Source organism: Pongo abelii, chromosome 16 (genome assembly GCF_028885655.2).
Source record: "Pongo abelii isolate AG06213 chromosome 16, NHGRI_mPonAbe1-v2.0_pri, whole genome shotgun sequence".
Taxonomy (NCBI): Eukaryota; Metazoa; Chordata; class Mammalia; order Primates; family Hominidae; genus Pongo; species Pongo abelii.
The window spans coordinates 71,392,491-71,419,970 of record NC_072001.2 but is presented as its reverse complement, the minus strand read 5'-3'; the positions used below and the strand labels follow the sequence as shown (position 1 = coordinate 71,419,970).

At 40.2% G+C, this 27,480-nt stretch overlaps 1 protein-coding gene across 1 annotated transcript; it reads left to right on the top strand.

Annotated features, from left to right (window-relative positions):
• The first annotated feature begins 113 nt into the window (after positions 1-113).
• On the top strand, positions 114-26,899 carry LOC129050046 (uncharacterized). Its single transcript, XM_054531324.1, has 3 exons — positions 114-119; positions 2,134-2,776; positions 26,392-26,899. Exons 1-3 carry the CDS (start codon positions 114-116, stop codon positions 26,457-26,459), a joined length of 717 nt encoding a protein of 238 aa, XP_054387299.1. The 3' UTR covers positions 26,460-26,899.
• Positions 26,900-27,480: the final 581 nt, after the last annotated feature.

Genomic DNA, 27,480 nt, shown 5'->3' with positions numbered 1-27,480 from the left:
AGACCGAGGCGGGTGGATAGCTTGAGGCCAGGAGTTTGAGATCAACCTAGGCAAAATGGCAAAACCCTGTCTCTAAAAAAGATACCAAAAAAAAAAAAAAAAACTAGCTGGGGATGGCGGTAAGCACCTGTAGTCCCAGCTACTCAAGAGGCTGAGGTGAGAGGGTGACCGGAGCCCTGGAGGGTGAGGCTGCACTGAGCCATTACCCTCCAGCTGGGCAACAGACTGAGACACTGTCTTAAAAAAAAAAAAAAGTTTTTTAAGCAGTAGTCACCTTAAGTATGGTGACCAGGCTATCATAATTCTGGAGAATCTAATGATTTGACAAAGTTGCCCCTCTCCTTCCTATGATCTCAGTAACTGAGGTTCTTGGAGACAGTAGTCAGATTTGCAGAAACTAACATATCTCCCGGGAGGAGAATGAGATATACTTTCTTTCCTTTTAAAGTTTGTGGTAGAATGAAAAAATTGCCACAAATTTTCTCCATCTATGTACATGAACCCCTTTACAATGTAACTTTGTAGCTTCTTTCATCAAGAGATGAAATCTATTTCTCCACCCTTTGAGGCTGAGCTTGGCCCTGTGACTTGTGCCGGCCAATAGAACTTGGGGAGTATGACTTTAAAGCACAGGTATGAAGAGCTCTTGCACACTGGGGCTTCCCCTCTTGTTGCTCTTTGGAGACTGCAAAGTGAGGCACTCAGGGCTGCCTAGTGGAGCCTGAGAGACCGCACAGAGCAGAGAGTTGGGCTTTACTAGAGGTGGCCAGATGGGTATTGTGAACGGAGATGGGGCAAGGGAGTTCAGGGTGTATCCACAGGAATGACCAAAATAGTTGACAATGAAATTTAAGCCGGGAAAGAAGGGAAGCCAGGATATATATGAGATATATATGAGATATATCATATATATCTCATATGTATCATATATATCTCATATATATCATATATATCTCATATATGCCATATACATATCTCATATATATCATATATATCTCATATATATACTATATCTCATATATATCATATATCTCATATATCTCATATATATCATATATCTGTCATATATATCATATATATCTCTCCTATATATCATATGTATCTCTCATATATATCATATATCTCTCATATATATAATATATATCATATATCTCATATATATCATATATATCATATATCTCATATATCTCATATATATGTCATATATATCATATATATCTCTCATATATATGTCATATATATCATATATATCTCTCATATATATCATATATATCTCTCATATATATCATATATCTCTCATATATATCATATATCTCATATATATCATATATATCTCATATATATCATATATCTCATATATAATATATCTCATATATATCATATATATCATATATCTCATATATATCTCATATATATCATATATCTCATATATATCATATATCTCACATATATCATATATATCATATATCTCATATATGTCTCATATATATCATATATCTCTCATATATATCATATATGTCTCATATATATGATATATATATCATATATGTCTCATATATATGATATATCTCATATATGTCTCATATATGATATATATCTCATATATATCTCATATATATCTCATATATCTCATATATCATATATCTCTCATATATATCATGTATATATCTCATATATATCATGTATATCTCATATATATCATATATATCTCATATATATATATGAGATGAAGGCCAGAGAAAAGGTGGTGAGATCTATTAATTGTAGGTCCTGTTGGAATCAAAGGGTTGCTGGACTTGTGGTGCTAGACAACCCAAAAGTAGTGGTCAGAGCCTGGAATGCTTGAAATTTAGATTATGGAAGCAGGACTGGCTACATAATTTGTGGGCCCAGTACAAAATGAGGATGCCTTATTCAAAAGGCAAGTAAAAGCGTTTACCTTGCTTCTAGCCTTCTCTCTCTGGACTTTTTGTGCTTTTTATATATGCTACTTATGAAAATTTCTAAATAAAGAAATACAATTTTAAATTATTAGCACGAATTTTACCATTTATCTTCATATTGTGCAATGTGGAATCACCAAGTTACACAATTCATGTGTTACGGCTTGTCCCCAGAGGGTGCTCTGACTAGCCAGAAGAGACAAACAACACAACAAAGCCTCAGAAAGGTTGGAAGCAGGAAAACAAGATCTTCCCTCCCCACGCCGCCCCTCCCCCAAGCTCGGAGCCAGAGGCGGGCGCGCTCCCTCGGGCACGCGGATACTCTGGGGCTGGCGCAGGCCCTCAGCGACGCCGGGCGCGTGCGTTCCGTTGCCTCCAGCCCCTGGGCACCGCTGCCAGTCGCTCCCTGGCGGGGAGAGGCCTGCAGAAGTCAGGCCAGGTGTCTCTCTTTCCCTTGGGCCCGCGGCCCAACCCCATGGCACCAGGCAGCCCCCATTGGTATTGCGACCTCTGCGTCAGTCGCGCTCATTCCGTAGATACAGGTGTGCCGGGGAAGCCCGGGGAAGGGATGCGTGGCCATCACCACACCCCGCCCCAGGACGCGGTGGGACGCGCACCCTGGCTCTCCCCAGAGCCGCGCCCAGGACCTTGTCTGGGCGGAAAATGGCAGCCGTTGCCGGGCAGGAGCGGCGAGCGAGAGGGGCCCCGGCCAGAGACACTGGGAGCCATCCCTAGGAGGGAGGAAAGCGGGGCGGGCTTGAGCCGAGCCTTCAAGCTCCTGGAGCAGGCTCCATTGTCCTGTGAGACTTCGCTGAGAATACCCAAATTCAAAGGTAAAAAATAAGAGTTTCAAGGCAATGAGAGCAGAGCATTAAACCAAGGGCAAAGCCCTTCTGAACGTGGGGCCCTGTGCGACTGCACTGCCCACACCCCTGAAGCCAGCCCCGTGTGTGGGGATCGCAAAGAGAGTATTGTAATAACAAATACTGTGATACACGAGTGCTGTAATACACAAGTACTGTATTGGTTAATAACGGCTAGGGCAGTGCTGCCCAACAGAAATACAATGCGAGCCACATATGTAATTTTACGTTTTCTAGTAACCACATTTTAAAAAGGGAAAAATGGCCGGGCATGGTGGCTCACGCCTGTAATCCTAGCACTTTGGGAGGCAGAGGCAGGCGGATCACTTGAGGTCAGGAGTTCGCAACCAGCCTGGCCAACATAGTGAAACCCCACCTCTACTAAAAATACAAAAAAATTAGCTGGGCATGGTGGCGCGTGGCTGTAATCTTAGCTACTTGGGAGGCTGAGGCAGGAGAATCGCTTGAACCTGGGAGGCAGAGGTTGCAGTGAGCCGAGATGGCGCCACTGCACTCCAGCTTGGGAGACAGAGCAAGACTCCGTCTCAAAAAAATAATAATAATAAAATAAAAAGAGGGGAAAGGCTGGGGGCGGTGGCTCATTCCTGTAATTCTAGCACTTTGGGAGGTCAAAGAAGGAGGATCACTTCGGGCAGGAGTTGGACAATAGACAGGGCAACATAGTGAGACCCTGTCTGTACAAAAATTAATTAGCCAGGTGTGGTGGCCCGCACCTGTAGTCCCAGCTACTAGGGAGGCTGAGGCAGGAGGATCTTTTAAAACTGATAGGTTGAGGTTTCAGTGAGTGGTGACTGCAACACTGCATTCCAGCCTTGGTGACAGAGGGAGACCCTGACTCCAAAAAAGAAAGAAAAATTAAAAAGAAACAGGTGAAATGAATTGAAGTATTTCATTTAACCAAACATATACAAAATATTATTTGTTTTATTTTCCCAAGCCAAACTGCATCCAGCTTTATTAAAGATACTCTCCATAAACAATCATGGCATTTCAGGCAGGACATGGGCAAACAATCGTTAACAGTATGCAGCGACTTTCAAACTCCCTTCTTCAATAGACTACCAAAAATCAGAAAGCCACTATAAAACCCAAATGAAGTCCTCATCTGATGCTCTGAACAGGGAAAGTTTAGAGTGAGGTTGATAGTTCATGTTTAGCATGTTGTTTAACAATGTTTCATGAGCTGACCCTGACTTTCAGGAAGTGAAATGAAAATGGCAGAATTTATCTGAAGATCCACAATCTAGAAACGGAACCACTGCTTTTTTGAGGGGTTCCATCTCAGTGGCATCACTGGAAAGTCTAGATTGCCTGACACACCAGTAACCAATTATTGGGGGTCAGGTCCCAACAGGTGTCTGGGTTTAAGGGAGTTAAATCTATGCTGAAAGGTGGAAAGGGAGAAGAGGACATAGAAACGAATTTGTTTTTCCATCCCACGAGGCTTTTGTGCCAAGAGGCCTTGTGTGTCAAAGTCAGGGAATCCCCCCTCCTGGGAGCCAAGAGCAAGTCTCCCAAAACTAGAAGGGAAAGGGGTTTTCCCCACGTCAATCCAGCTTCAGAGACATTCTGTTAGTGACATATGCCCCTTCCCCAAAAAACACAGTGAAGTGTTCTGTGTGCTAACAACATAGCTTAAAAAAAAGGTAAAACAAAATTCTGCATTTTTATAAAACTTGATAAAAAATAGCATTTCTAACTGTACAGTCACCAGAAGTACACAGTTATCAAAAATGCACACACTTCACTTGGCATCTGCACACCTTCAGCTTTCTGTGTCCGGTCTGTTTGGGCATCTCCATTTTCTGCAGGGTTATTCCCCTCCTGGCCAGCCTCAGCTTTTCCCTTTTCCCTTTTGGTACTTTCTCTCCCTTCTTTGCAGGGCCCTTTTTAGGTTTGGGCTCTGGCTTTGGAGGAGCAGGCTTAGTAGAAAACCTCGTGGATCTTCTCTGTGATTTGTCCTTCATCTTGGCTATACCTCCTTTAGCATCACCTTCAGCCTTTCTCTTGGGCAAGGTGGCGGCGGCAACGGCGGCTGGACATAGGCGCTGGGCGCGTGGGATGCAGTAGCGCGCGGGCTTTGATCTGTCCTGGGGTTGTTCTCTCCTCTTTTTCACACTGCTCAAAATATTATCATTTCAACATGTAATCAACATTAAAATTTATTAAGAAACATTTGACCTTTTTTTCATACTAAGTCTTCAAAATCCAGTGTGTATTTTATATTTACAGCACATCATATTTCAAGTGCTCCCTTGCCACATGTGTCTAGTGCTATGGTAGGAGACAGGGCAAGTCTATAGAGAGTGAAGCTGTAAGTGGGTGGCTCACCACCATCCAACTTAAGAACTAGAACATTACCTGCTCATGCATCCACCTGTATGCTCCCTATACCCCTTTCGTATCATGCTCTCCTTCCTCACCAGAGATAATACTGGCTTGAATTTCATGTCGACCATTTTCTTGATTTTTAAAAAAATATGTAGTTTTGGCCGGGCGCGGTGGCTCACGCCTGTAATCCCAGCACTTTGGGAGGCCGAGACGGGCGGATCACGAGGTCAGGAGATCAAGACCATCCTGGCTAACACAGTGAAACCCCGTCTCTACTAAAAATACAAAAAAAAAATTAGCTGGGCGCGGTGGTGGGCGCCTGTAGTCCCAGCTGCTCAGGAGGCTGAGGCAGGAGTTTGGCGTGAACCTGGGAGGTGGAGCTTGCAGTGAGCCGAGTTTGCGCCAGTGCACTCCAGCCTGGGCGACAGAGCAAGACTCCATCTCAAAAAAAAAAAAAAAGTAGTTTTATCATAGGCATAGGTATTACCAAAGAAGATATTGTTTAGTTTACTTGTTTGAGATTTATAGAAGTTAGACTTTATGCTGTTTGTGTGTTGCCACTGGTGGCATAATATCAGCTGCTAAAAAAGAAGTACCTGCCGACATTTGTGTCACTATCACATCAATCACATCATGTGAACAAGCTATTTGGCACCAGACTTTCTGTGAGTGATTTTGATGACTATTGCATTGCTATTTTAACATTGATTGTTACTCAATTTTAAGTATTACTTTATATATTGCAATAGTGTCATCAGACATTATTAAACAGTGGTTCTAATGCTAGTGGTGAAAAACACAGCACCAAAACATTAGACATAAAAGTGCAAGTTAGAGGTGTCAATTGCCATGAGGGACTGCCCTCCCGCTCCATGTTATTAATTTAGGAATGAATGCCTTGGGAAATATTGGAACATTCTGAGAAATAAAACTCAGCATTGAAACAGAAACACTTCTAAGTTTGCAAAAATAGTTACATAACCAGGCAGAAAGAAAGGAAAAATAAAAACAAAAAACCCAGTCACGTGGCTGCAAGATCCACGCCACAGTGATGTACACCTGAGATGCTGTGGTTGTGCATTTAAACACTCTGAGAACATCAAGCCCTATTTTATGTGTATCCCCATGGGGAAATTAGAATGCTGCTAGAAAGCTGCTATTAGGTACATGTCCACTTACACCAGCCTTTCCCATTCAGGATTTATTTCACTAAGGTGCTAGCCTGCCATGTAGTGGCAAAAGAGGGAAACTACAGCTCTCTTAAAAACTATAGTATTTGATACATCAAAAGAACAAATGCAACATGAAATGAAGACTTAGAAACTCGCCATTCAACTTAAGAACTAGAACACTGCCTATTCATGCATCCACCTGTATTCCCCTTTCCTGTCTTCCTCTACCTCCTCACCAGAGGTAATACTAGCTTGAATTTCATATTGACTATATTCTTGATTTTTAAAAATATGTAGTTTTATCATAGGCATAGATATAACTAAACAAGATGTTGTTTAGTTTACTTGTTTGAGCTTTATGCAAGTTTGACTTTATTTAGTTTTCCACAGTTTGCCTTTTTCATACATTATATTTGACCAGGTTGATGTGTGTAGCTATAGTACGTGCACTCTGTGAATATATCACTATTTTTCCATTTTCCTATCAGTAGATATTTGGTAGACCCCAATTTCTGGTAAATAGTACTGCAATGAATATTGTTATGCGTGTGCAAGAACTTCCCTGCAATATATCCAGTTCAATTTTACAAAATATTGCCAAAGTGTTTTTCAAGATTGTACCAATTTACACAATATTGGTGGTATAAAAGAGGTTCCACTGATACATATCTTCACCAGTACTTGATACTAAATTTGTTAATTTTTGCCAATAGAGTTGGAATAAAATGCTATCTTATTGTGGCATTTATTTATATTTACCTGATTGTCAATGAGGTTGAGCATCTTTTCATGTTTGTTGGTAATTTATGTTTCCTTTTTTGGTAAAGTGCCTATTCATGTATTTTGCTCATCTTCCTACTGGTTTGTCTTTTTCTTATTTTAAGATTCACACAAGACCAGGTGTGGTGGCTCATGCCTGTAATCCCAGCACTTTGGGAGGGCAAGATGGGTGGATAACCTGAGGTTGGGAGTTCAAGACAAGCCTGACCAACATGGAGAAACACTATCTCTACTAAAAATACAAAATTAGCCGGGCATGGTGGCGCATGCCTGTACATCCCAGCTACTCGGGAGGCTGAGGCAGGAGAATCGCTTGAACCCGGAAGGCAGAGGTTGCAGTGAGCCGAGATCATGCCACTGCACTCTAGCCTGGGTGACAGACCAAGAATCTGTCTCAAAAAAAAAAAAAAGATTCACACAGACACACACACACACATACATACACACACATGCTAGATCTTACTTTGTGTCAGTTCTACATGTCACAAATACCTTCTTCCAGTTTTGCATTTTTGCAGTTAACAACCTTGCTGGACTCTCTTATTAATTCTAATAATTTGTCTGAACATTCTTTTGAGGTTTTCTATATATGCAATTATATTACCTACAAATCATGACAGTACTGTTTTCTGTCTTACCCTTCACTTTATTGACTAGAAGGGGTGATAGCAGACATCTTTTGCCTTATTCTGTTTTTGTCTGTTTGTTTGTTTCTTTGTTTGTTTTGAGACAGTATCTCACTGTGTCACCCAGGCTGGAGTGCAGTGGGGCGATCTTGGTTCACTGCAACCTCCAACCCCCAGGTTCAAGCGATTCTCCTGCCTCAGCCTCCCAAGTAGCTGGGATTACAGGTGTGCACCACCACGTCCAGCTAATTTTTGTATTTTCTGTAGAGAAGGGGTTTTGCCATGTTGCTCGGCCTGGTCTCGAATTCCTGAGCTCAATCCATCCACCCGCCTCTGCCTCCCAAAGTGCTGGGATTACAGGTGTGAGCCACTGCGCCTGACCTTGTCTTAGTCTGCTCTTAATGGAACAATGTTTGCAGTGATCTACCATTAAGAATGATGAAGATTGTAGGCTTTTTAAAAATAACCTTTAACAATAGGAAGTTTCATTTTATTTCTGCTTTACTAAGAACTTTTGTCATAAATGGATGTTAACTTTTACTGAATGCCTTTACTATATCTATTGAGATAATTATATAACTTTTCTCCTTTAATCCATTTAATGTGATGGACTAAAGTTATGGATTTGATGTTAAATCATTCTTATACTCTTTGGATAAATCCAGCTTAGCCATGATAAATTGTCTTTATTATATAATGTTGGATTCAGTTTCTTAATATTTTGTTTATAGTATTTACATACATGTTCATCAGAGATTCTAGTCTGTTATTTCCTTTCTCATACAGTCCTTGATTAGTTTTTATACCAAGTTTATACTAACCTCATACAGAGTTAAGAAGTATGTTTCTTTTGATATTCTTTGTAAGAGTTAGTATAAAATTGGAATACAAATACAGTCTCCAACTTATGACTTTTTTACTTTACGGTGGTTTGAAAGTGGTTCACATTCAATAGAAACTGTACTTCAAAATTCAAATTTTAATCTTTTCCTACCTGTAGGCTAACGTGAGTGTTTTGGGCATGTTTAAGTTAGGCTAGGATAAGCTATGATGTTTGGTATCATTTGCTCCATGAAAATCTGCTCGGAATTGCGTGAAAACTATCTGGGCTTGATTTTTTTTTTTTGTTTTTTTGAGATGGAGTCTCACTCTGTTGCCCAGGCTGGAGTGCAGTGGTGCGATCTCGGCTCACTGCAACCTCCACCTCCCGGGTTCAAGCGATTCTCTTGCCTCAGCCTCCCGAGTAGCTGGGACTACAGGCGTGTGCCACTAAGCCCAGCTAATTTTTGTATTTTTAGTAGAGACGGGGTTTCACCATGTTGGTTGGCCAGGATGGTCTTGATCTCTTGACCTCGTGATCTGCCTGCCTCAACCTCCCAAAGTGCTGGGATTACAGGCATGAGCCACCGTGCCCGGCTGGCTTGATTTTTTTTTTTTTTAAGCCACTGATTCAGTTTATCCCACAGCTATTGGACTACTTGGGCTTTTTTTTCTTTAGTAGGAATTTAATTTTTTTATTTTTCATTGATATATAATAGATGTACATATTTTCAGGGTACATGTGATAATTTGGTACATTTGTATAATCAAATCAGGGCCACTGGGATAGCTGTCACCTTAAATATTTATCTTTTCTTTATGCTAGGAACATTTGAATTATTCTCTTCTAGTTATTTTGAAATGTCCAATAGTGGCTGGGCGCAGTGGCTCACGCCTGTAATTCCAGCACTTTGGGAGGCCAAGGTGGGTGGATCACAAGGTCAGGAGTTCAAGATCAGCCTGACCAACATGGTGAAACCCCGTCTCTACTAAAAATACAAAAATTAGCCAGGCCTGGTGGTGCACGCCTGTAATCCCAGCTACTCGGGAGGCTGAGACAGGAGAATCGCTTGAACCCGGGAGGCAGAGGTTGCAGGAGCTGAGATCGCGCCATTGCACTCCAGCCTGGGCAACAGAGTGAGGCTCCATCACAAAAAAAATAATAATAAGAAGAAATGTCTAATAGATTAATGTTAACTTCAGTCACCTTATCGAATATCAGGTCTTCTTTCTTCTACTTAACTGTATATTTGTACCCATTAATCAACCTCTCCATCCCCTCACCCACCCTTACTGTCAATCTACTCTCTCTCTTTATGAGATTCACTTTTTAGCTCCCATATGTGAGTGAGAACATGAGATATATTTGTCTTTCTGTGCTTGGCTTCATTCAACATAATGACCTCCAGTTCTGTCTATGTTGCTACGATGACAGAGTTTAATGGCTGAACAGTATTCCATTGTATATCTATACCACATTTTCTTTATCCATACATTCAGTTGATGGGCACTTAGGTTGATTCCGTATTTTTGGTTATTGTGAATAGTGCTGCAGCAAACTTGGGAATGCGAATCTCTCTTCACTATATCAATTTCCTTTCTTTTGGATATATACCCAGTGGTGGAATTGCTGGATCATATGGTAGTTCTATTTTTAGCTTTTTGAGGAACCTCCATATTGCTTTGCATAGCAGCTGCAGTAATTTACATTCCCACCAACAGTGTTTGAGAGTTCCCCTTTCTCCACATCCTTACCAGCCTCTGTTATTCCTTGTCTTTTTGATAAAAGTCATTTGAACTGGGCTAAGATAATATTTCATTGTGGCTTTGATTTGCATTTTCCTGATGATTAGTGATGATGAGCATTTTAAAAAATACCTGTCAGCCATTTGCATGTTGTTTTTTTTTTTTTACAAATGTCAATTCAGATCTTTTGCCCATTTTTTAATTGAATTTTGTTGTTGTTGTTGGTTTTGCTATTGAGTTCTTTGAGCTCCTGTGTATTCTGGTTATTAATCCCCCTTGTCATATGGATAGTTTGCAAATATTTTCTCCTATTCTTTGGGCTATCTCCTCTTAGTTGATTGTTTCCTTTACTGTGCAGAAGCTTTTTAGCTTGATGTAATCCCATTTGTCTATTTTTGGTTTTGTTGTCTGTGCCTTTGAGGTCTTACACAAAAAAATCTTTGCCCGGACCAATGTCCTGGAGCATTTCCCCAAGGTTTTCTTCTAGTAGTTTCATAGTTTTGGGTCTTAGATTTTTTTTTTTTTTTTGAGACGGAGTCTCACTCTGTCTCCCAGGCTGGAGTGCGGTGGCCCAATCTCGGCTCACTGCAAGCTCTGCCTCCCAGGTTCATGCCATTCTCCTGCCTCAGCCTCCTCAGTAGCTGGGACTACAGGTGCCCACCACCACACCCAGCTAATTTTTTGTATTTTTTTTTCAGTGGAGACGGGGTTTCACCGTGTTAGCCAGGATGGCCTCAATCTCCTGACCTCATGATCCGCCTGCCTCAGCCTCCCAAAGTGCTGGGATTACAGGCATGAGCCACCGCACCTGGCCTAGGTCTTAGATTTAAGTCTTTGATTTATTTTGATTTGATTTTTGTGTATGGTGAGAGATAGGAGTATAGTTCATTCTTCTGCATATGGCTATTTCATTTTCACAGCACCATTTATTGAAAAGACTATCCTTTCCCCATTGTATATTCTTGTCACATTTGTTGAAAATGAATTGGCTGCAAATGCATTTATTTATATCTGGATTCTCTATTCTGTTCCATTAGTCTGTCTGTTTTTATGTCAGTAACATGCTAGTTTGGTTCCTATAGCTTTGTAGTATATTTTGAAGTCAGTTAGTGTGATGCTTTCAGATTTGTGGGGTTTTTTTTGTTTTTTGTTTTGTTTTGTTTTTTTGAGACTGCATTTCACTCTTAGTGCCCAGGCTGGAGTGCAACGGCATGATCTCAGCTCACTGCAACCTCCACCTCCCAGGTTCAAGTGATTCTCCTGCCTCAGCCTCCCAAGTAGCTAGGATTACAGGCATGTGCCACCACACCCAGCTAATTTTGTAGTTTTAGTAGAGATGGGGTTTTGCCATGTTGGCCAGGCTGGTTTTGAACTCCTGACCTCAGGTGACCCACCCAGCTCAGCTTCCCAAAGTGCTCGGATTACAGGCATGAGCCACCATGCCTGACCCAGGTTTGTTTTGCTTGAGATTGCCTTCACTATTCTGGGTCTTTTGTGGTTCCATATGAATTTTAGGATTGTTTTTTCTTTTTCTGTTGAGAACATCATTGGTATTTTGATAGCAATTGCATTAAATCTGTAATCTGCTTTGGGTGGAATTATCACTTTAACAACTAACTATTCCAGTCCATGAACATGGAATAGCTTTCCATTTTGCTATGTCCTCTTCAATTTATTTCTTCAGTGCTTTGTAGTTTTCCTTGAAGAGATCTTTCGCCTCTTCGGTTAAATTTATTCCTAAGTTTTGTTGTTGTTGTTGTTGTTTGTTTTTGCAGCTATTATAAATGGGATTGTCTTCTTGATTTCTTCCTCTGCTAGTTCATTATTGTATAAAAATGCTACAGATTTTTGTCTGTTGATTTTGTATCCAGCAACTTTACTGCATTTGTTTATCAGTTCTAACAGTTTTTTGGTGGAGTCTTTAGGTTTTTCTAAATGTTGAGATCATGACTTCTGTGTACAAGTCTAATTTGAATTCTTCCTTTCCAAATTGGATTCTCTTTATTTCTTTCTCTTGCCTAATTGCTATGGACAGGACTTCCAATACTATGTTGAATAAAAGTGGAGGTGGGCATCCTTGTTTTGTTCCAGATCTTAGAACACCTCCCGGTTTCAAGCAATTCTCCTGCTTCAGCCTCCCGAGTATCTGGGATTACAGACATGCACCACCACGCCTGGCTAATTTTTCTATTTTTAGTAGAAACAGGGTTTCACCATGTTGGCCAGGCTGGTCTCGAACTCCTGACCTCAAGTGATCTGCCCACCTTGGCCTCCCAAAGTGCTAGGATTACAGTCATGAGCCACCGTGCCCAGCCCATTTTTAATTTTATTTATTTGGGACTTCTCCCCTTTTTTCTTAGCCTAGTTAATGGTCTGTCAATTTTGTTTATCTTTTCAAAAAACCAATTTTCATTTCATTGATCTTCTCTGTTTTAGTCTAATTTCATTTATTTCTGCTCTGATATTTATTATTTCTTTCATTCTAATAATTTCCTTCTAATATGTTTGGTTTGTTCTTGTTTTTCTAGCTCCTTGAGGTGCATTGTTTGGTTGTTTATTTGAAGTCTTTCCGCTTTTTTGATGTAGGCATTTATTGCTATAAAATTCCCTCTGAGTACTGCTTTTACAATATCTCATATATTTTGTTATGTTTATTTCCATTTTGTTTTGTTTGAAAAATTTAAAAAATTTTCTTCTTAATTTCTTCATTGACCCATTGGTTGTTCAGGAGGTTGTTTAATTTCTATGTGTTTATGTAGTTTCTGAGATCCCTGTTGTTATTGATTTCCAGTTTTATTCCATTGTGGCCGGAAAAGATATTTGATATAATTTCTACTTTATTGAATTTGTTCAGACTTGTTTTGTAGCCTAAGATATAGTCTATTTTGGAGAATGTTACATGTGTTTATGAAAACAATGTGTATTCTGCAGCAGTTGGGTGAAATGTTCTGTAAATGTCAGTTAGGCTTATTTGGTCTAGTGTGTAGTTTAACTCTGATGCTTCTTTGTTGATTTTCTGTCTGGATGATCTGTTTATTACTGAAAAGTGGGGTGTTGAAGTCCCCTACTGTATTGTATTACAGTCTATCTCTGCCTTTAGGTTTATTCATATTTACTTAATATACTTGGGTGCTCCAATGTTATATATACATAACTCCAATTATAAGTGCATAGATACTTATAATTGTTATATCCTCTTGCTAAACTGACCCCTTTATCATTACATATTGATCTTCTTTGTCACTTTTTACAGTCTTTGACTTGCAGTCTATTTTATGCAATATAAGTATAGCTACTCCTGTTCTTTTTTGGTTTCCACTTGCATGGAATATCTTTTTCCATCTCTTCACTTTTAGTCTATGTGTGTCTCTATTGGTAGGTTGGGTTTCTTATTCTTGATTGTGTTCATGTGATAATAACATATTAGTTCATATCACCCAGCATATAGTTGGGCCTTTTTTATCCATTCAGCCACTGTCTGTCTCTTAATTAGAGAACTGACTGAATTCTCCAATTAAACTTAATAATAACATTGAATAACCCATGTACATTCAGCGTATTATTGATAAGTAAGGACTTACTACTGCCATTTTGTTGCTTACTTTCTGGTTGTTCTGTTTTTTGTTTTGTTTTGTTTTGTTTCAGACAGGGTCTCACTGTGTCACCCAGGCTGGAGTACAGTGGTGCAATCATGGCTCACTGCAACCTCAACTTCCCTCGACTCAGGTGATCCTCCCACCTCAGCCACCCAAGTACCTGGGACTACAGGAATGTGCTACCACACCCAACTAATTTTTATACTTTTTTTGTAGAGATGAGGTTTCACCCTGTTGCCCAGGCTCATCTCAAGCTCCTGAGTTCAAGCAACCTGCCAGCCTCAGCCTCCCAAAATGCTGGGATGACAGTCATGAGCCACCACGCCTGGCCACCTTTATTTTTATTGTATCTGTTATAGGTTTTGCATTATGGTTACCATGGTGCTTACAAAAAAACTGATAACTTATTTTAAAGAGATGATAACTTACCTTAGATCACAAAAAAGAGCAGAAATAAAGCAAAACCAAAAAAAAAAAAACAACCTCTGCACTTTAACTCCATCTCCCCACATTTTGACTATTTGTTGTCTCAATTCACATATTTTTATATTGCCTCTCTCTCTTTTTTTTTTTTTTTTTTTTTGTCAGAGTCTTGCTCTGTCACCCAGGCTGGAGTGCAATGGTGCAATAGCTCACTGCAACCTCCACTTCCTGGGTTCAAGTGATTCTCCTGCCTCAGCCTCCCAAATAGGTGGGATTACAGGCATGCACCACCGCACCTGGCTAATTTTTGTATTTTTAGTAGAGACAGCGTTTCACCATATTGGTCAGGCTGGTCTCAAACTCCTGACCTCAACTGATCCACCCACCTTGGCCTCCGAAAGTGCTGGCATGAACCACTGTGCCTGGCCACTATTGCCTATCTCTTAACAGGTTGCTGTAGCTACTACTGTTTTTGATAGATTTCTCTTCTAGGCTTTATATTAGAGTTATGAGTGAATTTTACATCTTAATTAGAGTATTGGAGTATTCTGGGGTTGTCTTTGTACTTAATTTTACCAGTAGGTTTTATGCTTTCAAATGTTTTCTTTTGGCACATTAGTGTTTTTTTCTTTCAGATTGAAGAACTTCATTCAGCATTTCTTTTAAGATGGGTCTGGGGATGGTGAATTCTCTTAGCTTTTGTTTGTCAGAGAAAGACTATCTTTCCTTCATATTTAAAGGATGGCTTTGTTGGATACAGTATTCTTGGATGGCAGTTTTTTTTTTTTTTTCAGCACTTTGAAAATGCTGTCCCATTCCTTCCTGGCTTTATGGTTTCTGTTGAAGTCTTGTTGCCAGATGAATTGGAATCCCCTTATATGTTATTTGCTTATTTTATCTTGCCGCTTTTAGGATCCTTTCTGTGTCCTTGACTTTTGAGAGTTTGATTATTATATGCCTTAGGGTAGTCATACCTGGTCGAAATCTGCTTGGTGTTCTCTGATCTTTCTGTCCTTGGATATTTATAACTTTCTTGAGCTTTGGAAAGTTTTCTGTTATTATTATTATTATTATTATTTTGCATTAGTGTATCTTTAATGTTAAAGCTAGTTTTTTTTGTTTTTTGTTTTTGTTTTTTGGTCTTTTTGAGACAGAGTCTCCCTCTGTCACCTAGGCTGGAGTACAGTGGCCCTATCTCGACTCACTGCAAGCTCCGCCTCTCAGGTTCATTCCATTCTACTGCCTCAGCCTCCCGAGTAGCTGGGACTACAGGCGCCCACCACTACGCCTGGCTACTTTTTTTTGTATTTTTAGTAGAGACAGGGTTTCACTGTGTTAGCCAGGATGGTCTCGATCTCCTGACCTTGTAATCCGCCCACCTCGGCCTCCCAAAGTGCTGGGATTACAGGCGTGAGCCACCATGCCCGTCCTTTTTCTGTGGTTTTTTTTTTTTTGAGATAGAGTCTCGCTCTGTCACCCAGGATGGAGTGCAGTGGCGCAATATCGGCTCACTGCAACCTCTGCCTCCTGGGTTCAAGCGATACTCCTGCCTCAGCCTCCTGAGTAGCTGGGATTACAGGCGCATGCCACCTTGCCCAGCTAATTTTTGTATTTTTAGTAGAGATGCGGTTTCACCATGTTGGCCAGGCTGGTGTCGAACTCTTGACCTCAGGTGATCCACCTACCTCGGCCTCCCACAGCACTGGAATTACAGGCATGAGCCACCGCACCCAGCCAAAGCTAGTTTTTTAAATAAAATTTTATCTCTCTCCAGTCTTAACTAGTTTGACCATAAGGTAAGATTTTCATGAACTTTTTAGAACCCTTTACAATTTTCCATCAAACAGCAGATTAATTTTCTAAGAAAACTCTGTTATTCGGAAAAGTAGGCCGAGATTCTGGCCCCATATCAGTATGATTTTAGTGTTTTAACCTAAGGAAAAAAGCTAAATAATTCCTTTTAAATCTTAGCCAACTTGTTTATACTCACAGGATTTTAAAAGGGTTTTACAAACCCTTTTCACTTTGCTTAAACCTTCAGTTTTGTTCCATTACTCTTTTAGGTTAAGACAATGTTTAAAACCCTCTGAACTAGACAAAATTACATTCCCTTTAACAAAAGTCGTATTCCTGTGACTTCTTACAATCTTTTACCAAAAGCACATTCCCCATATACCTTGTATGTAAAACTGTTTCTCCAGTCGTCTCAACTACATATTACAATGTTAACGCTTAGCAACTTTTATTTTTAGTGAAAAACCTATTAAGTAAGCAATTTCAATTATGTACTGGGGCGAAGCTTAGGACATTAGACAGAAATGAAGACAAGGTCTGACTCTTAGCATAGCTGGCAGGCATGGCTCTCCATATGTCCCCAGGCCTTACCTATCATCTAATGCTCCAAAGTAGGTAAATCAAACAATTTTCAAAAGTCAAAGAAACCGTTTGACCTTAAAGCATTTAGTAAGTCTGATATCTGACCTTAATTTAGACCAAATGTCTACACTTTCAAGACATTTTATTTTACCAATAATCTTTAAAACTGTATTTCCAAAAGGTTACTAAAGTCACGTGAACAAAAAGGCATTACAGTTTCTATTTTTCTGGCAAAATATTTTATTTAAGCACTTATTTTTCTTTTCCTTATTTATTTATTTATTTATTTATTTATTCTGGGATGGAGTCTTGCTATGTCGTCCAGGCCGGAGTGCAGTGGCGTGATCTTGATTCACTGCAACCTCCGCCTCCTGGGTTCAAGCGATTCTCCTGTCTCAGCCTCCTGAGTAGCTGGGATTACAGGCATGAACCACCACGCCCGGCTAATTTTTGTATTTTTAGTAGAGACGGGGTTTCACCATGTTGGTCAGCTGGTCTCAAACTGCTGACCTCAGGTGATCCACCCACCTCGGCCTCCCAAAGTGCTGAGATTATAAGCATGAGCCACCATGCCCAGCCTAAGCGCTTATTTTTCTAAGCAAATTAATCAGAGCTCTTTTATATATAAACAAACAATACATATAAATACACAGACAGACAGATAGAAGATTCAGCACTTGTAAGATTTTTCATTTGCCAGTTTCTTAATTGGATGATTGGCTTCAGGGTGGAGCCCTTGGAGGAACAGGGCCGGGAAAGCATGCATTTCTAGGGCCAAATAAGCAACAAAGAAGCAGCTGAAGGCAAAGACAGATCCCCAAAATTAAGGGTGCCATTTTATACTGGATCCTGGATCCCCAACAGGAGGGAAATACTGTGGGAGAGGACAGTGCAGTGCTTCTACCCTGCATTCCATTCAAGGCAACCCAAAGCCAATCAGCCCATTTTGTAATCGGCCCATCTCTCACGGGAGTCTCATCTCCCAGTGGGGGGCGGGAAGTCTCCTTATCTTCCACGTGGCCGAGAGCATGCGTCTCTGATCCAGGTGTGCAGAGTCAAGTATCCCTCCATAACTACTATTAGCCACCCCCTAAAGTATATTTCCTACCTAGTTATCATAATGTGAAGTAATTGATGATACCCCCAAAACTCAAAACCATCGGATAACATGATGCAAAACAGAACAGAGCCTTTGATTTTGAGAGGGATCTATCTGCTTTTAATTCCTGGGGTTTTATGAGGAAAACAGAAGTTTTTTTCCCAAAACGGGGTCTGTGGCGCCTCCTCTGTTTTTCCCAAGGAGTCCCAGGCTACCAGAAGTTAGGGCCTCTCATGAGTGCATTAAGAGTGGCAAGACAAAAAAAAAAAAAGATGGAGAAAAATAATTCAGTCGACTGAGAAGAAAAAACCTTTTTCCAGAAAAACAAGTTCCAAGAAGAGAAAAACATAAAAGCCTTTAAATGTATCTATAGCTTGTTTATCCACTTTAAATTATGCTGACTTTTAACCATAGTGCTCTTTAAAAAAGAAATCCTTTCAAATCTCTTATTACTTGACTTTAGCTATGACAAGTGGCCAGTATTTCTAGCTTCTGAACTTTACCAAAGGTAACATCCTAGGTGCCTCAAAGACATGGTAAGCAGTTTCTTTTTCTACAAGATTTAGAATCTCCACAAAGTAGTTCAGAGAAAGGAAAATTCAAGAGAGGAAATCAGAAGCTAACTATGGGGGAGAAAAACTCAATAAATGGCAAAGTTACACAAATAACAAACCAGAAAGGAATCATTCCAGAAGCCAACAATTGAACCCAGGCCACCACTGTCAAAAGATAAAGCCTTAGCTACTGAGCTATACAGCATTGAGCAGTTTCTATTGCTCTCCCCAGAAGGAGCTTAGAGAAGCCAATTTCAAGCTTGCAAGGCTTTTAACTGCTCAGGAAAAATTTTTAGGACTAACTATGACATGAACCCCAAAATTCCTCTCCTCTGGATGGTGGAAACCAAGAGAAAGTATCCCCACATGGTTACAAGGTTAAGCTCTTAAGGACACAAAATAAGACAGGAATTTCATCCTGTATTGGTTTCAGGGACCTGTAGCAAGATTTGTAACTGACCAGCCTGCCAAGCTGGCTTGAAAAGCGGGCTTATAGGGGTCCTAAACCCACATTCTATCCTGTGATACCCCTCTCTCCATTACAGAACACAGAAAGACAAATTCTTAGCACAAAGTACAGCAGATTTGCTACAGCCTAAGATTATTCTCACAAATCCTTTTTTCTATTAATCAAACTCTTGCAGAGGAGACCAATAGTTTACTGTTTTACCCAGACAGAGAAAGAGAGACCAGAAACTTGGCTGGTAAGAATTTCTTACCCTTTTTGCTGGCACACCAGGCTTCTGGGTTCCCTTTTTCTGCAGCTTCCAGAACGGAGTGGTTTCTTATGACCCTGCTCACTTGTGCTATAGCTGTCGGGTTCAAGCCACTTTATAAAAGAAAAATCACTCTTTGCTGTTTTATGGAACCATAGCAAAATTCTTAATTTGCAAGATGCTGCCCAAAGGGCTGCATGGGGAACCGAATTGACATTTTCCATCCCAGCAAAATATACACAACAGAACAGACATTAGTCACCTCATTCAGCACCCAATATCAGCCTGGCAAAGCTCAATCTTTTTCCTGTTGCTCCCTGTTTCTGATCCACTCCAGGTGGGGAGGGATGACCTCCAAATGGTAATTCACAATGGGGTCTCTGGGCAGGCAAAGAGCAGACAGTCACCCCAAGAAACAGGTCTGTTGAACCTTCTTTAGGGCACATCGAATGTGACTAGACAAATAAGGAGGGTTCTGAGTTAGACCTGCTGGACTTCCATCAGCAACCCCTCTGAGATCCCTTCCACATATACAAACACAAAGATGAGACAGACAGAAGGCCTTCCAAATCAGATCCCTAACCAAGAACTCCAAGAGTATCCCTTCCAAACTATCCTCCTATTCTCCGTCTGAGAAACCACCACGAAATCTTCCTGACTGAGAAGTCTCCCAAACCAGGATTCTTCCTACTAGTTAGAAAGAGTCAACTGAGAGCCCCCAGGAGCCAAACAAAAACCCCACAATGAGGCTACAGACACAGACACCCCATGGTGGAGCTACAAACAGACACCCCCTAATAGGGCTACAGACACCCCACCATAGGGCTACAGACCCAGTCAGGAAAAGGAAGGAGGCGTTGGCAGCACCTAGGATACTGACCAATCCAAACACCCCGCAATGGGGCTACAGAGAGACACCCCACCATGGGGCTACACAGACACCCTGTGATAGGGCTACAGTTAAGGGACGTCTCCCCATGACTACTTCTCCATTGATACGCCTTGGGTCAGCAGCACCCCGCCAGTAGAGACAGTACGAGAGTCAGCCCCCAGTCCAAGAGAACTAGATGGCCACTTGGGCTGGCTTCTGGATCTATCGCTGGAGGGGGGCCACCAAACCACAGGCAGGTAGCCACAAGGGCAATCCCCGTAAGGCCCACCAAATTTGTAAACACCCAAGGGGTTCAACTTATCTGCTGCCTAGACAGAGCCGATTCATCAAGACAAGGAAATCGCAATAGAGAAAGGGTAATTCACGCAGAGCTGGCTGTGCAGGAGACCAGAGTTTTATTATTACTCAAATCAGTCTCCTTATTATTTATTTAAGTAAGTTTTGTACCCCTTGTTCTTGCTCAACTCCCTCTTGAACACCAATAATTATTAGATTTGATCTTTTGAGGCAGTTTCCTATATCTCGTCGGCAATCTTCATTCCTTTGTATTCTTTTTTTCTTTTTTCTCCTCTATGTAATTTCAAATTGCCTATCTTTGAGCTTATGGATTCTTTCCTCTGCTTGACCCATTCTGCTGTTGAGAGTCTCTAATGAATTTTTTGATTTAGCACATGTATTTCTCAGTTCCAAGATTTGTTTGATTTTTTAAAATTTCAACATCTTTGTTAAATTTAATAAATTCCTAATTGATTTTCTGTATTATCTTGTAGATCACTGAGTTTCCTTAAAACTGCTGTTTTGAATTCTTGGTCAGAGATCTCACATATTGCCATCTTCTTAGGGCCATCACTGGTTCCATGCTTTGTCTGTTTGGGGTGCTCATGGTTTCCTGTTTCCTGTTGTTTCTTGTGGATATACATCTACATCTTTGCATTGAAGGATTATTTATTTATTCTAGTCTTCTCTGTGTGGCCTGTTTTGCTTTTTATTGGGTATGTTTGCTTATAGAGTCTTTGTAATATACTGCTGAATTTCTTATTTTTTTGTTTGTTTTCCACTAGGTCGCTGCCTCCTTTTTGGCACTAGATGATTTCTTAAGCCCAGGTTTGCCTTGGCTCTAATAAACAACTGGAACACTGAAGTTCCAAAGTGGGGAGGTCACAGAGCAGATATCCTGGCAGTATAGATAGGCTGGCTAGGGATTCGTGCTCAGGCGACCTGTGGAATGCAACTGCCACTGTGTGGTGCTGCTAAACAGCCACTCTGATTTGGTGTCTTCTTTGGCTGAGTTACACAACAGTGTTTCTAGGGCTAGGGATAGTATCCTCACCTCCGTCCTTGATCTCTCAGTGTCCTCAGAGATATTTCTTCCTTCAGGCAATCATGATGCTTCCCATGGGTTGAGGCAGAGGCAAGGTCTCCTGCCAGGAAACCCACAATGGTGGGAAAGCTAGTCATCCACCTCAATCTCACTTTTTCCAGTGTAGAAATCATGAGTCAGGGGAAATTGCCCACGCACTTGGTGCTGGGCAGATCAGGGAGGGGAGTCATGGATATAGAAATCCATTTATCTTACTGACTGCTCAGAGCTTTTTCACTTCTCTATGACTCCAGGAACTGCCTCATCCTCATATTTGGATTCTGGAATATTGTTGGCATAGTGCTGATCATCTCAGCACTGTGTATTTGTTTTTGATTTTCTGTGGGAAGGAATGTAGCCAGCTTGCTTCTACACCACCAGTTTTGGACTGGAAGTCTCCAGGCTTTCTTGATGCAGCTTTGATAAGTTACATGTTTTTAGAAATCTTTTCCTTTCTAATAAATTTTCAAATTTACTAGCATAATGTTATTTATGGCATGTTCATCTTTTTCATCTCTTCCATATTTGCAGCTTTCTTCTGTTCTTCATTCATATTCTTGCTTATTTGTGAATGCTACTGTCTTTTTTTTTTTTTTTGAGATGGAGTCTCCCTCTGTTGCCCGGGCTGGAGTGCAGTGGTGCGATCTTGGCTCACTGCAACCTCCACCTCCAGGGTTCAAGTGATTCTCCTGTCTCAGCCTCCTGAGTAGCGGGGATTACAGGCACCTACCACCATGCCCAGCTAATTTTTGTATTTTTAGTAGAGACAGGGTTTCACCATGTTAGCCAGGGTGGTCTTGAACTCCCAACCTCAAGTGATCCGCCTCTCTCGGCTTCCCAAAGTGCTGGGATTACAGCCGTGAGCCACCGCACCCGGCCCTGTCCCCTTTTTTTTTAAAGGAATCTTGCCCAACATTTATCTATTTTATCTGGCCCTCCCCTGGCTTGTTATTTTATTTTATTTATATATTTATTTATTTAGACAGAGTCTCGCTCTGTTGCCCACGCTGCAGTGCAGTGGCACGATCTCAGCTCAGGGCAACCTCTGCTTCCTGGGTTCAAGCAATCCTTCCGCCTCAGCTTCCCAAATAGCTGGGATTACAAGCATGTGCCACCATGCCCAGATAATTTTTTTTGTATTTTTAGTAGAGACAGGGTTTCACCATGTTGGCCAGGCTGGTCTCAAACTCCTGACCTCAAGTGATCCACCTGCCTTGGCCTCCCAAAGTGCTGAGATTACAGGCGTGAGCCACTGCGCTTGGCCTGGCCTTGGCTTGTTATCATCTCTATTGTATGTTTGTTTTCTGTTTCATTAATTTTTCCTTTATATTTATTATCTCTTTCCTTATGCTTTCTTTGGGTTTATTCTGTTGGGAGTTTTTTTCTTCTCACAGTGAAGCCCAGCTTATTAATTTTCAGTCTTTTTTTCTTTTCTAATAAAAGCAGCTAAAGCTATAAATTTCCCTGTAATTACTATTTTTCCTGCATCCATAAGTCCTGATATGTATAATTTTTATCGTTGTTTCTGTACAACTTTTTATTTGTTTTATGATTTCTTACTTGACTTATAAGTTATTTAGAAGTGTACTTTCTAATTTCCAAAGCCTAGTGGATGTGTCACTTAACTTTCTTTTATGCACTTCTAATTTGGTTGCTTACGTTAAATCTATGATTGCAGGTCATAAAATGTGGTTTATGTAAATCAGATTCTTGAAATTTGTTGAGGCTAGTTTTATGGCATTTTATATGGTCAATTTTTAAAAATATTCCAAGTGTACTTGAAAAGAATGTCTGTTCCTTGATTATTGAATGCAGGGTAATTTATTCACTAAATTTACTAAATTAAGCTAGTGAATTATGTTATTCAAATCTTTCTTGACTCATCAATAATTGGGAGCATTGTATTGAAATACCCCACTATGTTTGTGGATTAGTCAATTTCCTTTCATAATTCTATAAATTTTTGTTTTATATATTTGGATGCTATTTTAGTATGTACCCACAACTTTAGAACTATTACATCTTCCTGATAAATAAAACCTTTTATCATTGTATAAAGTCCTTATTTATCTCTTATAGTCTATTTTGTCAAATGACAATATAGTTATACCAACTTTCTTTTAACTTTAGGTTGGCACAAAAGTAATAGCAAAAACCACAATTTCTTTTTCACCAACCTAATAGTATTGCCTGTTATATTTTTTTTCATCATTTTACTTTCATCTTTTCTGTGCCCTTTTATTTTAGGTATGTCTATTTTTTTTAATTAAGGTCTAAGAATGTGTCTTTTAGTTTATTGTTTAGTCCATTTATACTTATTGTGATTACTGATATATTTAGATTTTTACCATACTCTTTTTTGGCTTTCCATTTGTTTTCCTATAATTGCACCACTGCACTCAAGCCTAGGTTTCCATTTGTTTTTTTGCTTTCCATTTGTTTTCCTTTTTTAAACTTATTTTTTTTCCTTTTTCTTTTACATTGGGTTTTTGTTTCCTTATTCTATTTTACTTTTCACTGGTATGGAAGTTACACATTTTCTGTTTTTAGTGATTACCCTTGAAATTTTACCATGCACATTTAACAACGTCTACAGTGAACAAATACCTGAACCTTCTCTAAGAAGAATACAAAGAACTTGGAACAATGTAACTCTCCCCACCAATCTTGGGCCTCCTTCCCTCATCTATAAATATTATTGTCCAGTATTTGTTTCTGTCCTTTTTTAACCCCACAAATTATACACCATCATCACCTTTCATTAGAAGTTTTTTGCAGACAATTTTTGGAATTATTTACATACTTGATAATTTATTTGTGCATCATTCTTCTTGCATTGAAATGATGTTATATATTTTTAGAAATGTTTCCCTTCTTCTGCGATCATTTTCCTTCCTCCTAAAGTATATCTTCCAGAAATTGTTTTAATTAAGGCCTGTTAGTGGTAAAATCTCTCAGTTTTATTCTGAAATGTTCCTATTTCACCTTCATGTTTCTATTTTACATACATTTTTGAAAGACAGTTTTGCTGGCACACAATTCTGAGTTAACTTTCTCTTAACACTTTGAAGATATTTTTCTGTCTTCTAAATTCACTGTTGCTGCCACCATATAGTTTTTAGTTTTTGTTTCTTTGTAAACAAGGTTTCTTTTCTCTCTGGCTACTTTTAAGATCTTCGCTTTTGGAGCTCTGTGGTTTCTCTCCACCATGTCCAGATGTGGGTTTCTTTCTTTTTTTCTTTTTCTTTTTTTTTTTTGAGACAGAGTCTCACTCTGTTGCCAGCTGGAGTGCAGTGGCACGATCTGGGCTCACTGTAACCTCTGACTCCCTGATTCAAGTGACTCTCCTGCCTCAGCCTACCGAGTAGCTGGGATTACAGGCACGCACCACCACACCCAGCTAATTTTTGTATTTTTAGTGGAGGTAGGGTTTCACCATGTTGCCCAGGATGGTCTCAATCTCCTGACCGCGTGATCTGCTTGCCTTGGCCTCCCAAAGTGCTGGATTACAGGCGTGACCCACTTACTTTTTATTTTTTATTTTTTTGAGACAGAGTCTCGTTCTGTCATCCAGGCTGGAGTGCAGTGGCATGATCTTGGCTCACTGCAACCTCTGCCTCCTGGGTTCAAGCAATTCTCCTGCCTCAGCCTCCCGAGTAGCTGGGACTACAGGCACCCACCACCACACTCAGCTAATTTTTATATTTTTAGTAGAGACGGGGTTTCGCCATATGGGCCAGGCTGGTCTCGAACTCCTGACCCTGTGATCCCCCCGCCTCGGCCGCCCAAAGTGCTGGGATTACAGGCATGCACCACCACACCAGGCTGTGAGGCACTTCTTGATATATGTTGTCTTTCTTTTATCTGTGGGCTCATGGCTTTTATTAGATCTGGAAATTCTTATCCAGTAGTTAGCTTTTCAAATATTGCTTCTCTCTTATTCTCTCTACTCTCTCCTTCTGGGATTCTGATTGGATATTTTTTAGACTTTCTCATTCTACTCTTTCTTCTCTTAACTCTTCCTTCATGTTTGTCATCTCCTTAACAACCTGTGCTGCATTTTAGGTAATTTTCTCAATCTGTCTTCTGGTTTACCAATTCACTACTCAGCTTTATTTAATCTATTGTTTAGCCTGTCTATTGAGTTTTTGTTATTGTTGTTTTGTTTTGTTTCATTTTGTTTTTAGAGATGGGGTCTCTGTTGCCCAAGCTGGAGTTCGATGTCACAATTGTGGCTCACTGCAGCCCCGACCTTTTGGGCTCAAGGGATCCCTCCAGCTTCAGCTTCCTCAGTAGCTGGAACTACAGGAGCATGCCACAACAGCGGCTAATTTTTTAATTTTTTTTTTTTTTTTGTAGAGATAGGGGTCTCACTATGTTACCCAGGCTGGTCTTGAACTCCTAGCCTCAAGTGATCCTCCCACCCTGCCTCCCAAAGTGCTGGGATTACAGGTATGAGCCATTGTGCCTGGCCTCCATTCAGTTTTAATGTCAACAAACTGTTAAGCTCTAAAATTTCTATTTGCTTATTTTTCAGATATGTCTGATCAATTGCAAAGGTCTTTGCCTTATTTTCTTAAATAATAGCTTTATTGAGATATAACTCACATGTCATAAAATTCATCCTTTTAAAGTATATAATTCAGTGGTTTTTAGTATATTCACAGAAGTTGTGAAGTCATTACCACTATTTAATTCCAGAACATTTATACCAACCCAAAGAGGAATACTGTATCCATTAGCCATCACTGTCAACTTCCTTCTATCCCCATTATGTCTACTTTCTGTCTCTGTAGATTTGCCTGTTCTGGACATTTCATATAAATGGCCTAATACAGCATATGGCCTTTTATGACTTGCATTTTTCACTTAGCATAATGTTTCCAAGGTTAAACCATGTTACATCAGTACTTAGTGCCTTCTTATAGCTGTATAATAGTCCACTGAATTTGTAGACCATAATTTATTTATTTACAAGTTGATGGATTTTGGGGTTGTTCTCACTTGTTGGCTATTATGAATAATGCTCCTATGAATACTTATGTGTAAGTTTTTCTGTGGACTTTTTTTTCAGATCTCTTGGTCCTGTACCTAGAAGTGGAGTTGCTGGGTCATGTACTAACTCTGTATTTAACAGTTTGAGGACCTGCTGGACTGTTTTCCAAAGGGGCTGTGCCATTTTATAATCCCACCAGGAATATATGAAAGTTCCAATTTGTCCACATCTTCACCAACATGTGTTATTGTTTGTCTTTTTCATCCCTTGCTTGTTCCTGTGATACCATGTTTTATTTATTTAAACATTTCCTACCTAGTTATTTTAAATCTGCTATTCAATCATTTCAGTAACCAAAAAGCTTAGGGCTCTAAATGTGTTATTTTTTGTCATCTGTTCTCATTCATGGTGGCTTGTTTCCTTCTGTGTTTGATACATTCCTGGAGAAATGCAAGGAAGGACTTTTGTTTCATTCATTGTTATATTCCCATTATCTAGAACCATGACTGAAATGTAACAGGTGCTTAACAAATCGTTGTTGAATGAATAAATGAGTTCCAAGGACCTAAGCAGAAGAGTAAACCCCAAATGGCATGTACATTTGCTTCTTCCAGGTGCCAGGGTATTGACAGATATAGAGCTATGTTAGCCTCTGTCAGTCAGTGTCTGGTTAGGAAAACAGAAGCCTTGTGCCCTATGTATTCCAAATGTATCCATCCGTGTCCAAACAAAGGACAGAAACTACAGTGATTTAAACAAATGAAATTTAACATAAAGAAGCCAGGCGCGGTGGCTCACATCTGTAATCCCAGCACTTCGGGAGGCCGAGGCGGGTGGATCACTTGAGGTCAGGAGTTTGAGACCACCCTAGCCAACATGGTGAAACCCCATCTCTACTAAAAATCCAAAAAAAATTAGCCGGGCGTGGTGGTGCATACCTGTAATCCCAGCTACTTTGGAGGCTGAAGCAGGAGAATCACTTGAACCCAGGAGGCAAAGGTTGCGTTGAGCCGAGATCATGCCACTGCACTCCAGCCTGGGCGACAGAGCGCGACTCTGTCTAAATATATATATATATATCGATTAATCGGTGATTAAAAAGTAACTACAAGATGTCAAGAGAACTATAGGGCTAAGAGAAACTACCTAAGGTAGGGCAAACTTTGA

Bases quoted from the DNA above. Each gene is read 5' to 3' on its own strand.
- LOC129050046 (XM_054531324.1), top strand. The intron at 2,777-26,391 runs GTAAAAAATAAG...CTTTTTTTTCAG, and splicing joins GAGAATACCCAAATTCAAAG to ATCTCTTGGTCCTGTACCTA.